Source organism: Myotis daubentonii, chromosome 17 (assembly GCF_963259705.1).
Source record: "Myotis daubentonii chromosome 17, mMyoDau2.1, whole genome shotgun sequence".
NCBI classification, from domain to species: Eukaryota; Metazoa; Chordata; class Mammalia; order Chiroptera; family Vespertilionidae; genus Myotis; species Myotis daubentonii.
The window spans coordinates 27,026,022-27,042,216 of NC_081856.1; the positions used below are offsets into that span (position 1 = coordinate 27,026,022).

The window sequence follows — 16,195 nt, forward strand, 5'->3', positions numbered from 1 at the left end:
ACTCACGCTTCCTTCTTTATATACACTTCTACATTCCTTCCAATTTATCTTGCAGAGCCTATTCTGAATCAGTGGCTTCTCTTGATCTCCATGCCCACCCCACTCGTCTTGCCTGGCTCCCTCTCCAATTCCTCTGAGAGTCGCAGCGTCTGGGCATGTCACTCCCCTCTTAGACCGTCCTGTGCACCCTGCTCCACTGGGGTCCAGTCCCAAAACTGACCTGGCTGCATATTGGCCTCCTTTCCCAACCCAGCCCTCAGAGCACCTCTCCTGGTGACAACTGCTCTACTAGCCTTGCCTCGGTACTAGGTTTCTCAAAACCAGCTGATTCCTCCAAGAGGCCTTCCCGATCCCTGTCTAATTAGTATTCTCCCATTATTCTGGTTCCCAGCAATTTCTATGTTCCTTCAGTAACTTGATGACAATTTATAATTATGTTTCTGTTGTGGGTTTTTGCTTGTCTTTCACCAAAGCTGTGAGCTCCTTGAAAAGAGAGGATGTCTGCCTCTCTGCCCTTGACCCAGGCCCAGGTAAACTATAGAAGCACAAGTTGTGTGTCAACAATTTACACAGGGAGTGAAATAATGTGCAGGGAAAAGACATATTAAGAAATAGATGATCATGTTCAAAAGCAATTTATCTCTGTTGGGTTAGATCATGGATGTAATGAGAATTACTTTTGTAATCAGAGAAAAGCTTTTAGGAAAGGAAAGGAGAGGGGGAGGGGGAGAGAGAGAGAGAGAGAGAGAGAGAGAGAGAGAGAGAGAGAGAGAAAGGCTTCTAGTCAAGATGGCGGCATAGCTAATACTCCCACAACCACATCAAAATTACAACTAAACTACAGAACAACCATCATTCAGAACTGCCTGAAACATGGTTGAATGGTGGTCCCAAAACTAAGCATATAAAGAGGAAGCCACTTTGAGACTGGTAAGAGGGGTGGAGATGTGGGATGAAATTTATCAGTATGATCACTAAGCAAATAATTTCTAATCACTGGGTGAATGCCTGAAACAATATTGTATGTCAACTGTAATGAAAAAATAAACTATGATTTTTACAAAAAGAAACTTTAGAGAAGGAGAAAGTAGCAATATTCTCTAAAGTAGTCGAGTAAAAAAAGGATAAAAATATCTATTTGACTTAGCAAGTTTGAAGTAGCTATCCTTGGCCAAAGCAGTTTTAATGAAGTGGATAAGGAGAAATCAGACTGCAATGGGTTGGAAGGTAAATGGGGTCCAAGGAATGAGAGAGACCACGAAATGTTATCATTTCAAAACTGGACCTAAGGAAAAGAAGAGGGCTATAGATTCTGGGTATGTGGAGTAAAAAGATTGAATCAGTCATGTGATATTATTCAGAACCAGGAAAACCCAGGGTGATCTCTTCTAACCCAGAGTTTCAAGGACAACCCAGTGGAAAGGGTCATTTCCACTTCCCAGTGATCAAGACTTAAATGCCAGTTTTCCTTGAAACCTGTGTCAAGTACAGAACTCCAGAAGAATAAGTCAACTAGTCAGCAAAACATCCAGACAGAGCATAATGGATCCAAGGAAGTCACCAGAGCATTAAATTGTCTCTGGGAAAAATGACCCATTCCCACATCTGTATGGCATTTTCTTCAGTTGTATACTGGTTTAATAACTTCACCTGATAAATCATCTGTTCAGCTTCAAGTTTTGGTAAGCAGATAAAAATGTTGAATTCTTTAAAAAAGAAATAAAAAAAGGAAATCCATCTCAGGAAAGAAGGAGAGGAGAGGGGATTCCAGGGCCCAGCTCCTTGCAGACCCTCAGATTCTGGTGGGTGTGGGGCCCCGAAGAGGTGTGGGCTCCAATATGCAGGTGAGGCTGCTGAACTGCTTCAGTGGCCCCACAGGCCCTGGGACTCTGTGAAGAATAGTCGCGTTCAGCTGTTGACTGGCAGAGAGGTTGAGCAATGGAAAAGGACGGACACTTTGGGACTAAATCGGCCTCTTTTTTAAAATAATCACGATATAGGGAATGAGTTGCTTTCTTCCTTCTATAGGCAGGAGGCCCGGCAGCCATGAGATGGGTTAGTGAGATGCATCCAAAAGAGGACGATAATTACATGGCGCTTCCTGGAGCAGAGCACCTTTTGGAGCTAAAATTTTCCATCAATAAAATGGTGTTCAGAATGTCTAACTGATAGCGTTGTTATGAAGAGGAAATCAGATGATGAATTTGAGGAAAGGGCATATTACGGGTCTTTACACATAGTTGGTGCTCAATTACTTACTTCAATAACCAGGAACAAGTTTTGGGATCATCTCCCTGTAAGAGAGAGGCTTGGCTTGCCAAGACTGGATGGCCCTCCACAACTCTCATGCACAATTCAGTTTAGAATCAGATTTCAGAGCTATTATCTTGAAGCACTCACTGGTTTGTCATTATCAATCCTATACTTCCTCATGACCCAAATTTTCAAGCTGGGTGTTTGTTTTCCTAGTTACCTGCCAATATCTGCTTTTCAAATACCACTCAGCCATTACCGTTGCTACGTTAATTTAGGTGAATAAAACACAGATGGATTCTTTGAAAAATTTCCATGAATGCAAACAGGTTTCCGGAGTTGAATATCATGGCCTTGTTTCGGTCACTGACTGTGGGAGGATGTCGTGAAATGTCATTTCCACTAGCTGGTTTGTTTTTTTTCTAGAACCCGGACAATAAGTGAAGCCTCTGTTCTTCCTTTCGGGAAGAAGACAATGGAAATGACAGTGTACGCTTGCTTGCTTGCCTTTATGTGCACATCTGGACAAATTGAAAGCAGACTGAAAGCTACCCTTTCTTGCACTTTTCTAAGGTGTGTTGAAGGTAAACATCATTTTAATTATCAAGCCAATTTCACAACAGAGGAAGGAAACGGCAGCAGCGCAGAAGGAGAACTGGCGCAAGCCGACAGAAGCGCGTGGTGTGGCTGCGTCCTGCCCCTGCTCCCTCTGGATTTGCACATGAAAGACAGAGGACAGAGGTGGGGTAGTGACTGCAGTCTCTTGGCTGAATCCTTTGATTCTGGCTTGAGATTCTGAACGCTGTTACAGCCCCTTGTTTATCAGTTTCACAAATAAGAAATAACTCATAAAGACACATTATTTATGGCAGTAAATAACAGATAATTTCAGGCCAACCAGTAAGCACCTTCTATTTTAGTAGTATTTCTAACATAAGCATCAACTAGAGCCCATGCCACCCATGCTTGGCAGTGTGGAGTGTTTATGGAGCACCTTTAGTAGCTTTACAGTCGTTTCATCTGCTCTCTTCTATGCAATTGGATGCCCAGGCCAGCAGTGACGAGGGTTGGAGGTATGGGTGGGTTGGAAGCATCCAACCCAGTTCTGCAGGCACTGCTGTAATCAAGAGATTAGGTAAAGCTGTGGGGTATGGAGGAGAGGGCTGGGGGAGACAGATCACAAAAGTGAGGGGATGCCGGGGTCCAACCCCAGCAGGTCCAGGGGTTCCCAAAGGCGTAGACGGAGTCGGCGAAGAAGGAAGGACACGGAGACAGTGTTCAGTTGATCAGCAGCCTAGCCAGGATCTCCAGCCAAGTTCTGGTCTGGATCTCCAGAGAGGTTCTGCTGTTTATCGTCTTGTTACATCCATATTTATACCAGTTGATTTTAATCCTGTCAATTTCTATTACAAAGGTTAGGGTGTTTCTTATCTCCATTCCAGGGAGTAAAGATGATGTAGCTTAAGCATGATTGTTTGTAGTTAAAGTGATTAACTACCCGCCTGGCACTTAGTTAAGGATTTTCATCCCCTCCCTAACTTCAGGGAAAAATCCCTACCTGGGGAAACAACCTTTCTCGGAGAGGTGACCTTGGTTAAAACACATAGCGCTAAGGGGAGCAAACATATTAAGAACAGTATGCTATATACGCCAGGTCCCTTGAAACATATGCTGTGCAGATGTTTCTATCCTGCAGCGACTGTGTCAAGCAGCAAGGATGGACCGGCTTCCGGCAAGGGGATGTATTTTAAATGGATCTTTAAAATAAAGGCTAAGGAGACATCTAGAAAATTCACAGCTTTTGAAGACAAGAGACAGAGGTCAGGAAGGAGAGACAGAACACCTGGGGTTAGGCATTGCCTGTGGGGTTGGCTATGGGCTCCCCGCAGGGAGGTGGTGAGAGGGATGGCTGTGCTCAAAAGGCCAGGATGGGAGCTAGGGGTCCCTCCCCAGTCACAGCAGCTGGAAGACAAAAAATTAAACATGCTTAGGACCAGGGCCTTTTTGTCCAGCCAAGTGGGGCTCACCAGAAATGCTCTACTTGCTTTGTGTGGTTGTCTTCTTACCCAGGGGTCACTCAGGAGCATTCTTGGGCATCAATGAGGCATTGTAATATCCAGTGACTGTTGGCCCTGCAGGTGGCTAGCATTTGCATTTGTATCGACACCACTGTATCAACCCCAATGATGCTGCAAGATTAAACTGTCCCCCCACCCTCACCCCCACAGTGCACAGTCACACATTTTATTCTTTGCCAAAGAGGTGTATTAAAAGCCTGGGAAGTACAGGCAGTGGGTCTGGGCATACATCCTGGCTCTGCCACTTACTAGCTCTGTGACCTTGGGCAAGTGACTCAACCTCTCTGTGCTGCTACTTTTGCTTTTGTAAAATGGTGATAGTGAGAGTACCAAACTCAGGGCATTTATAAGAAATACATACAGGAGAAGCCAAGATGGCGGCATAGGTAAACACCGGAAATTGCTGCCTCCCACAACAAATTCAAAAATACAACTAAAAGACAAAACGGACATCATCCAGAACCATAGGAAGTCTGGCTGAGTGGAAATTCTACAACTAGAAGGAAAGAGAAAAGCACACTGAGACTCAGAGGAGGAGCAGAAGTGCAGAGATATGGAGGCGCACGCGGCAAGGGCTGGCGACTGAGGAAGCGGCTGTCTTTCTGAATCAGGAGGGAGTCACAAGCCCCCGACTGCTCTGAAATCCAGTTCTGGGTGAGTCTCTGGGGACCCAGACTCATACTGGGAGAAACTGGACTGTCTGGCAGTGGGCAGAACTCGGAACTCAAGGGCGGCTTTCTCTCAAAGCTGCTTGCAGTGATTACCGGGACACTGAGACGCTGGGCCCCTTAGGGCAGGGCTGAGGATCATCCATAGCTGCTTGCTCCACCCTGTTGATTCCTTGAGACCCCGCCCCACCCAAGCTGCAGCAGAGGCTTTTGCATATGAATGCCCTGGCCCTTTGCAATCTGAAAATGACCTAACAAACTGCAGCTGGGCCAGACAGACCCAGAACTTCCAAGAGAAGGCCCAAGGCCCCACAACAGCTTGCATTGCTTCACAGCTGGGCCTCATTTGGGCACCTCCAAACCCCAAACAAGGAAGGGGATGTGCAGATCTCTTCGTAGCTCCTGCTGGGTAGCCTCAGGCAGAGGCTAAATTAGCACCTCCTTAGAGATCCAAGAGCCAGTGTACCCAGTGGTCAGAGTGGGAACATCCAATTACAACTCCTCAGATCCATAAGGGACACACTCAGGGGGCAGACTCAGTGAGCACCAAAGCCCCACTGAAGCAAGTCTTGCCTCATAAGGGTGTCTTCAGCACAGAAGTTCTCCCACCGTAGACACAGCTGATTCTAACAGCCAAATGGCCTGGAGGTCAATTCCTCCCAGTGATACCTACAACAATCAAGGCTTAACTACAAGACTGTGCACAAAGCCCACAAAGGGGTGCACCAAGAGTGTCCACCTCAGGTAATTGGGGAGGCTGAGCCACTGGGCCCTATAGGACACCTAGCACACAAAACCACTCTACCAACACAGGGAAGCATAAAAAATGCAGAGACAAAGAAACAAGGTCACAAATGACAGAAATGGAGGAAAGCAAACTACTGGATATAGAGTTCAAAACCACACTTTTAAGGTTTTTCAAGAACTTTCTAGAAACTGCTGATAAATTTAGTAAGACCCTCAAAAAGTCTGGTGAGACCACTGATAAATGTAGTGAGACCCTCAAGAAATCTAGTGAGACCGTCGAGGTTATGAAAAAGGACCAACTAGAAATTAAGCATACACTGACTGAAATAAAGGATATTATGCAGAGTTCCAACAGCAGACTAGAGGATCTCAAGAATCAAGTCAAAGATTTGAAATACGAAGAAGCAAAAAACACCCAACCGGAAAAGCAAAATGAAAAAAGAATCCAAAAATATGAAGATAGTGTAAGATGCTGCTGGGACAGCTTCAAGCGTACCAACATCCGAATTATGGGAGTACCAGAAGAAGAGAGAGGGCAAGATATTGAAAACCTATTTGAAGAAATAATGACAGAAAACTTCCCCCACCTGGTGAAAGAAATAGACTTACAAGTCCTGGAAGCGCAGAGAACCCCAAACAAAAGGAATCCAAAGAGGACCACACCAAGACACATCATAATTAAAATGCCAAGAGCAAAAGACAAAGAGAGAATCTTAAAAGCAGCAAGAGAAAGAAACTCAGTTACCTACAAGGGAATACTCATATGACTGTCAGCTGATTTCTCAACAGAAACTTTGCAGGCCAGAAGGGAATGGCAAGAAATAATCAAAGTGATGAATACCAAGAACCTACAACCAAGATTACTTTATCCGGCAAAGCTATCATTCAGAATTGAAGGTCAGATAAAGAGTTTCACAGATAAGGAAAAGCTAAAGGAGTTCATCACCACCAAACCAGTATTATATGAAATGCTGAAAGGTATCCTTTAAGAAGAGGAAGAAGAAAAGGTAAAGATACAAATTATGAACAACAAATACACATCTATCAACAAGTGAATCTAAAAATCAAGTGAATAAATAATCTGATGAACAGAATAAACTGGTGATTATAATAGAATCAGGGGCATAGAAAGGGAGTGGACTGACTATTCTTGTGGGGGGGAAAGGGGTGTGGGGGATGCGGGAAAGAGACTGGACAAAAATCGTGCACCTATGAATGAGGACAGTGTGTGGGGGGGGTGAGGGTGGAAGGGGGGATGGGAACCGGGTGGAGGGGAGCTATGGGGGAAAAAAGAGGAACAACTGTAATAATCTGAACAATAAAGATTTAACTTTTTAAAAAAGAAATACATACAATAATTTTTTTTCTGGATTCAATTTAATTAATTAATTAATTAATTTTTTTGTACTTGGGCCTTTTACTACAAGCACTCTCTATTAACATAGGAAGAGAGTAGAACAGATTACAAGGCGGTTCATCATTCATCTTTGACTATACGCATTACAAGTGATTTTGAAGAAGCTCCTAGGCAGAAATAGGGCATAAGTTTTACTGTAAACCTTTCCCTGAAAGTATACAAATGTGATCTATTTCTCAAATTATAAAATGAAACTTCTCCCAACTCATAGTCCAGAAAAATGCCTATCCGTTCCCAGTTGCCTGAATCCCATGTGTCAGATGCCTTTGTCCAGAACTGAAGCTGCCAGCAGCCATTTCTTGGGGATGGTCTCATAGGAGTATTCTTGGGGAAAGATTCCTTACACAGGCCTAAGGACCATGCCCCTTTGCCTCTTACTTCTACCTGCCAAAAATGCCTGCCAGCATCAAATCCCTTAGAACTCAGGACAGCTGGGTAAGAAGTGCATGCCTGAAGATTTTGAAGACCAAATGATGTCCTATGGGTCACACTTTTTCTATCTCTTGAGATAATGAGACTTGGATGGGCTGTTTCAGGATCCAGTGTCAAATCTACCTGAAATGTGTGGATCATTTTACGCAGGCCAAAATAATGTGGGGGGAGAGAGCAACTCTCCTCCTTTAATTGATATGAAAAGATGGTGAGGGTCTTTAGCTTATCATACCTGTTGTGGATACTTTCAATACCAGTGAGTAAATCCACGTCTGTCTGCAAACACTTATGGATAATATCACCAAGCTGACTGTTTAATATGGAGCTGTGGTTTGATATTTGGTTTTTCTCTTCCATTAATTTTTCTTCAACATTTGTTGTTTCAGTTAGCAAACTGCTAAGCATTGCATTGTGTTCCTTTTCCAAAAAATCTTTAAGTTGTTTAACTTCAGAGTGCAATTCATCCTTTTGATGTTCAATCCTCTGTCTCAATTCAAAACATTTTGACACTTGCATTTCTGACCGATTTTCAGTATCTTTAATCTGCTCGGTCAAGGACTCAATATAGCTCTTGAGCTTCCTCCTGTGAGTAGCTGCAGCTTCTTCAATGGGCATCAGGAGGTGATCCCCGTGATCAGAGGAGACCCTGCACTGGGCACACAATAGCTCCAGGTCCTTCCCACAGAACAGGGCCAGATTCTCACGGTGCTTCTTACACGGGCGTTCCTCTTGCCTTTTCCTCTTTCCCCTCATGCCGGTAATCTGCTGAACAATCTCGGTCACGTGACACAATTGGGTGTTCCTCTTCAAGCTCCTGTCAGGGCAGTGGTGGAGGCAGACAGGACAGGGAAAGGTGCCCTGTAGACCTTCCCAGCGCTGGTGGATGCAGGAGGAACAGAAGTTGTGCCCACACTCAGTGGTCACTGGGTCTCTCAGGTAATCCAGGCAGATGGGACAGCTGGCCATTGTGCAGTGAGGGTGTCTGTCCCAAGACAGTCTCGTCAGTCCATGTGATCCTTCAGGAGTGAGGAAAAGTGAGAAGCTGAGGTCTGCTCAGGCCTCCCTCCCTATGGAAGCCACTAGGAGTTTCCAAGAAGAGTTCCAGCCACCAGCTGTAGTCCAGTCTACTTGTCGCCCTCTCCTGTATTTAACACCACTTTGCATAAGGGATGTAGAATGCTCCTGGTCAAAAACCAAGCACAATCCAAGTCATATGTCGTTTCTGGAGCCTCCTCCTTTGAGTGAGTCCCTCAAGTGTGTCTCCAAGAAGAGTCTCCAAAGCCGGTCTCCTACCCGTTAAATGCTTAGTAATGTGAGCCTGGCCTATATATACCACTAGGAGGATTAATCTCTTTAAGACCTCACCCACCAAAGGCTCCTCCTTCCAGGGGGACTTGTGGGAAAGGATGGTACTAGGATGATCTTTTTTTTTTTTAATTCAATCTTTCTTGTTCAGATTATTACAGTTGTTCCTCTCCCCCCCCCCCCCCCATAACTCCCCTCCACCCGGTTCCCACCCCACCCTCCACCTTCATCCCCCCACCACTGTCCTCATCCATAGGTGTACGATTTTTGTCCAGGCTCTTCCCGCATCCCCCACACCCTTCCCCCGACCCCGCTGAGAATAGTCAGTCCACTCCCTTTCTATGCCCCTGATTCTATTATAATCACCTGTTTATCCTGTTCATCAGATTATTTATTCACTTGATTATACAATAATATTTATAGCTGTGTAAGTGTTAAATAACCCCCACCCATCAATGGCTGATGATCCTGCCAGTTTTTGGATTTTTTGAAGTATCCATCATCAATAACAGCTGACAACTCCAGCACGCATGACCAGTAAGAGTCCCAGGTTGAAGATCAAAGTTCAACCAGAGAGAAAGCTGTGTTCTTTTTTCATAGAGTCCCAAATCCAGGGCTGCATTTCCAGCAGCCATTTTATTCTGTCCCTGCTTCCAAGCCCGGCTGCCTCTAACCCATTTCGAAGCGGTAATTTGTCTCCACAATCTTGGGGAATGATCCTCCGCTTCCTCCCGCTATAATTTATTCTAATCACATTGGCTTGTTTGGGTTCTCTGCTGCTAAGCAACACTTACTGAACTCTTTCTCTTTGCTCTATTTTGTTCCTTTTTCTATCCAGCACAGTACAAGAAGCTCCTTTTGAACCAAGCATGGCACAGTTCACAAAAGCAGGTAACAAAAGAGAACGAGAGAACGTGGAGGGGAGTGAGAGGGTCCCAGGCCCTCACTTTGGGAAACCCTAAACATAATCCAATAAATGTGCCAGAGGCACTTCCCACACCCCCACCTAGCAGGACATACTAAACACACAGGAGGACTTAATACCATGAGGTCTTCAGTTGGCTGCCCATTGGCAACAGCTATCCAGGTGGCACGCAGCTGAGAGAGGAGGGGCAGGAAGGCAGTTCTGTTTCGGTCTGAGCAGGTGCTCAGACATGCAAGCTCAGCCCATTGCCAGCTGCACTGTCACGGTGGCGATGCTGAGCCCAGCCTTAGCCTCTCGCCCCGTCTTCTCTGCATTTCTCCTCTCCTGTCCCTGGCTTTGTGTGAGCAGGAGGGATGGGACAGGGCAGGCACCTGGCCCTGGAATTTGTGTGGTAGAATGTGATATAAAGGTTATTTCATGAGTTTGTAGGAAAGCTTTGAGACCAGGGACTGTTATGGCCTCAACTCAAACGCTGCAAGGCAGTCATTTTACTTCTGGTTCTGTCCAAACTCTGAGCCAGCCACTGGAGGAGGCTATATTCACTGCACAGCTCTCCAACCAGCAGGTGAGCTGAGTGCCGCCCCTCCTTCCAGAGCACCAATGGGGCTGCTTTCTTGTGGAAAGACACCGCTGTGAGGTCATATTTGTTCTAATATTTATTTTCTCTAAAGCACTTAGAAAGCCAGCACCAGGAGCCACCTAAGGGCACTCACTCACAATGTTTTTGGTAACTGGTCAGATGGGTTTGCCTCTTCCCCGGGGCTAACCTTGTTTCTGGAGCCTCACCTGACCTATCTCACTTGTTTGTAAAACAAGAAGACAGGAAAGTTCCAGGCCTGGGCAGCCAAGCAGAAGGTACTGGCGCAGTGGTTCTCAACCTTGGCTGCACATTAGAATCACCTGGGAACCTTTTTAAAATACTGATTTCTGGGCCTCATCATTAGTAACAAAGAAACAGAATTTCCGGAGGATGAGGCCCAGAAATCAGGATTTTAAAAAGATTTCCAGGTGATTCTAATGTGCAGCCAAGGTTGAGAACCACTGCACTAGCATTTTCTGCCTTTCTAATGATGTAGCAAACAGTGCTGGGAACCAACACAGCACCTTCCCCTGCATGGGGTCTGGCATCTCTCTGTCTTTGTTTTTTAATCACAAACATTTTTATTTATATCCATCAATATTTACCATATCAAAATTTAACAGTGAATGCTTTAATTCATTGAAAAATAACTAGAATGAACTTATATACATGGTGCCATGAATAACATTTTAATGAAAAGAACTGTATTTTCTAAAGTAAAAACAATAGTGAGAAGAGTGTCACTGTTTTACATTTTTACAAATCTCTTGAATGCTTTTCTGAATAGAAGGCAGCTGGATTCTCATATCAATTTCTGCATTTAGTCAGTTGCAATTTATTGTTTCAGTTGAAATATGGGAAGAAAATCCACAGATAGGGAGTTGGAATAGGGAGATGGAATAGGGAGAAACATCTTAATGAACTTTTTTTGAGAATTGTGGATATTTTTCGATACTACACCAAAACTAGTAAGCGGTCATTTCTTAAAGATTAGTTACAATGCGGAATCCGAAATACTTCAGTGACAGATACCTCTCCCAAGAAGACCTACAAACAACCAACAGATATATGAAGAGATTTTCAACCTCACTAGCAATTAGGGAAATGCAAATCAAACCTACAATGAGATACCACCTTACACCTGTAAGAATGGCTATTATCAATAAGACAAGTAAATAAGTGTTGGAGAGGTTGTGGAGAAAAGGAAACCCTGATTCACTGTTGGTGAGAATGTGGACTGGTACAGCCACTATGGAAAACAGTCTGGAGATTCCTCAAAAATTAAGAATAGAGCTACCATATGACTCAGCAATTCCTCTCCTGGGTGTGTATCTGAAAAACTAAAAAACATGTATTTGCAAAGATATATGCACCCCTATGTTCACTGCAGAACTGTTCACAGTGGCCAAGACATGGAAACAACCAGTGTCCTTTGATAGAAGAGTGAATAAATAAGATGTGGTACACATTCACAATGGAATACTACTCAGCCATAAGAAAAGATGAAATGCTGCCATTTGTGACAACATGGATGGACCTTGAGACTATTATGCTACGTGAATAAGTCAGGCAGAAATAGCTAAGAAAAGATAGGTGTCTGTCATATGATGTCACTCATGTGTGGGATATAAAACTGAAACTTGTGGACACCAACAGCAGTGTGGTGGTTTCCAGAGGGAAGGGGTTGAGGGTATAGAGGGCTTAATATATGGTCATGAAAGATGGTTTGACTTTAGGTGGGGACACACAATGCAATATACAGATCTTGTAATATAGAAATCTACACCTAACCCTATATGATCGTATTAATCAATGTCATTAATCAATGACAAGAAATTTAATAAAATATACACACAAAAACCTTTAAAAAATAGAGGAATTGTAGGTTTAAAAACCTCAAAATGCACTCACAAAATTAACCTGAAAGGTGATATCCAGCTCTAAGGTTTTTTTAGTGTCTAAATGTTAAAGGAATCATGTCAAAGCTAACCCTCTTATACAAGAAACCTGTGTAGAGTGAAGACTTCTTTTCACCACTGGTAGCTTACAGCTGATACTGACAGTCCCAGTGAGAGCTCTCAGCAAGTGAGTAGGAGCCAAAGTTTAATCATTATCTGTGCTGTTCCTGATCAATGCATAGGTCTGAGCAGGGCAGGAGGTGGCTAATGGAAGTCACCTAGATGCTCCTGAGTCACCATGTGGTCTGGGGGTCCCTCTTCCTCTGTCTCAACTCTTATAAGTACCGCGCGCTAACCGATTGCGCCACTGGAGCTCCCTCTGTCTCAACTCTTGACTGCCACATTGAGCAAGAGGGTATTGATTTGGAGAAACAGGACTCAGTGATATGAGGGAGCTCAATTTGGAGGATTTTATTTTATCTTCAGAAGTAGAAGTAAATCTTTTTTTTGACGGAGTTGTCTATCGGGGTTACTGATAATTACCAAATGAAACTTTTAAAAACATAGGTCAAATTAACCCTTTGCATCAGTATTTCTACTCTCCTCCTCAGTCCGCTGTCCTGTTATCCTAAGCAAGAACTTGGACCAAGGGGTCCTGACCATATTGGCCTTAAACAGGTCAGACATGGAGCCAGAGACTAGGAGAGTAGACTCAGAGACAATGTGGAAAAATTGTGTTTGTCTTCTTACATTTCAAATCTGAGATCACTCATCCTACAATACCTTGTCATGTCCTCACTTCAAAGATCTTTTTAAATGAGGCTTTATCACTTTTCTCAAAGCCATATGGAGTGTTTGAAGAGATTGCACAATGACAATGCAATGAATATTTACTTAGGTGTTCATGTTGCCTCTGAAAATGCAAAGTTTTTGTTTTTAATTGTTTCATTTTTCTCCTTTGTTTTTTATGATTATTCGTGGTGCTTTCACACACACAGCCTCTCAATTTTAAAGAATATTGTGTGAACTGTCCATTACTTAAATTATCCTCTCCAAGGCAAAGCCCTGTGTCTGAGATTTTCTGGGTTGGGGTTGGGGAGATAAAGTAATTCAATTTCTTTTTTTGCATATAGTTTCTTGACATGTTAATAAAACAATCCTGAATGATGAATAACACTCTTTTCAAGTTATAATGTATATATGTCATAGCTGTAGTCATTAGTGCCAAGTGAAAATGAGGGCTAAATGGAGATTTTAGCCGTAATTCCATTGTTGAGTTCCTCAGGGGTATACATTATACTTTAATAAAGCAATAACTTGGGAGAATTTCACGATTTCAATAAATTTTGGTGTAGTATTATTGCTTTAGAGAAAATTTAATTCTAAAGATCTTATTTCCCATTCACACATCTGAAAATATGTTTAGAATTATTACTTTTATTCTCAAATTTGGTTATCAACTTTTAATTATTAACCCTTATTAGCCATATTACTAAAACCATGTGCTTTATACATACCTCGGTGCCTCTGTCCTTGAATTCTCCGGCCCTTAGGAGTCAACGTCCCCTTTACTATCTAAGCAAAATAATTAGTCCCTGATCTTACAAGAAGTTTGGTCCCTTCCTAAAGAGTGTCTTTGAATGTCCCAGGTTATGGTTAGGGTTTTTCCTGGTTGTTACTTGTTCTTTCTTCAAGTGACTTCCAGTTGTTTGCCTTCCAGTTCTGGCCACGCATGATGTCACTATATCTGTGACTCTCTTCATTTAACCTCTGTCCCAAATACTGAACCAATCCCATTCCCTTAGTCCACAAAACAGAGCGAGTGAGCACAGGCTGGTGTGGAGACTGGGAGGTACCACTACAGAATTGTAACCCAGAACAGGAGACAGTTTATACCCCTCTAGCCTCATGATTACTGCCTGCACCCTTAGAATCCTCCCCTTCTGATGCTTTTTCCCCTTGAATGCCTCCTCAGGGGTAGTAAGGATGGGTGGTGTGCCTTCTACTCATGTCTTTCCTCCCCACAAAACACCAGAACCCCTAACTCCCTGTTTATGGGTCTGTCAGTGGAAACCCTAATTCTCTTACCTCATAATCATCCTGATAGTTAGTCTATGGTAACTTAAAATTTTTTTAAGCCTAATAAAATGAACATTGTCAGAAGTGCCTGCAATTAGACTACTTTACCAAGGTTCAAGACCAGCTTATACTGTATGAGCAAAATTGCTCATAAAAATGGTTCCTCCCAGGACAAAATGAAGTCGAGAGAGAGAGAGAGAGAGAGAGAGAGAGAGAGAGAGAGAGAGAGAGACAGAGAGAGAGAGAGAGAGAGAGAGACAGAGAGAGAGACAGAGAGAGAGACAGAGAGAGAGAGAGATTGAAAAGAGAGTATTATTATTTTAAGGAATTAGTTCACATGATTGTGGGGATTGGCAGGTTCAAAATCCACAGTCTAGAGCAGCTAGAGATTCAGGTAAGAGCTGATCTTACAGTCTTGAGTCCAAAGGCTAGAAACTTTGGCAAAATTTCTATACGCTGTCTCAAGACAGATATTCATCTTTCTCTTCCTTGGAGACCTTATTCTTTTCTCTTAAGACCTTCAATGATTGTATGAGGTGAACTTACATTATGGAGGGTAACTGCTTTTCTCATAAAATACCTCCAGAGCAACGACTAGATCGGTGTTTGACCAAACAAATGGGCACTGTAGCCTAACCAAATTGACATATAAAGTTAACCATCACCATGACCTAGACTTCCTCTATCACAAGCATTTGGGCTAGTTTTTGGCTCAGGATATGGTGTCCAAAAAAAAAAATCAGGGGTCACAGGGATTTCTTCCTAGTAAGGGCAGCAGCGTGGGAAGTGTCCACATCCAAGGATAGTAGTGTGTGTTGGTTGGGGGAGGGGAGTCCAGTAGAGAGGGTCAGGGGTCAGGTGTTGGGGATGGCAGCTGGGAAGGCAGTGGCAGTGGGGAGGTATTCACAGGGACAATTTGTGGCAAAATTCTGGTCTATTTCCTTGTAAACTTACACACCCACTGGTTCTCCAGCCCCCGAGAGATACTTCGAGCAACTCCATATCACTTACTAAATTTCTCTGAATTCGTCAAATTTTATTTCTATAATTTCCAATTGATTCAGGATGTCATAAGAAATTGAGCCTGAAAATTGTTTGTGATATTTTGCATTTGCTTCTACGGATGTCTGGTGAATTGGATAAGAGAGTCATTCTATTATGGCGGGGAGGGGAGAACTCAGATAGAGATAGAAATGTGAGCTGATGGAAATACAACTGAGGGAGCCATGTAGCAGGGATGAATGAGGTCATGGGGAGATAGCCCAGGCCACTGGGAGTGATTTATGATAGAAATGTAAAGGCAGAAGTCTGGTCTCCAATTAGCCTAAAATCCTCTTTTTAAAAAACATATATTTATTGTTGAAAGTATTATAGATGACCCCCTTTTTTCCCATTGACCCTCCCATCCCCCGGCCCCTCCCAGCCTTCACCACACTTTGTCTGTGTCCATGGGCTATCCATATATGCATATACTTTCCCTAAGTAATCTCTCCCCACCCACCCCCGGTGCACCTTTCTTCTGAGACTCGTCAGTCTGTTCCGTGCTTCTATGTCTTTGGATCTACAGATCCAGAAGCATGGAACAAACTCTTGCCATCCTCTTGATTCAGGACAGACTACTTTCTACATTAGAATAAATTTTGCGAGAGAACCAAGATGGCGGCATAGGTTAACGCCGGAGTTTGCTGCTTTGAACAACTACTTCAAAAGTGAAACTAAAACACGGAACGGACATCACCCAGAACCACAGGAACGCTGGCTGAGTGGAAGTCCTACAACTAGGAGGAAAGAGAAACGCACACGGACACTCAGA

The 16,195-nt window shown here is 43.5% G+C and overlaps 1 protein-coding gene across 1 annotated transcript; it reads right to left on the reverse strand.

The window, feature by feature from the left end:
- Positions 1-7,223: 7,223 nt before the first annotated feature.
- LOC132220129 (tripartite motif-containing protein 60-like) lies at positions 7,224-8,658 on the reverse strand. Its single transcript, XM_059673062.1, has one exon. The coding sequence runs from the start codon at positions 8,559-8,561 to the stop codon at positions 7,224-7,226; it is 1,338 nt and encodes a 445-aa protein (XP_059529045.1). The 5' UTR covers positions 8,562-8,658.
- Positions 8,659-16,195: the final 7,537 nt, after the last annotated feature.

Excerpts from the sequence above, each read along its gene's own strand:
- LOC132220129 (XM_059673062.1), bottom strand. The coding sequence starts at position 8,561 with ATGGCCAGCTGTCCCATCTGCCTGGATTACCTGAGAGACCCAGTGACC.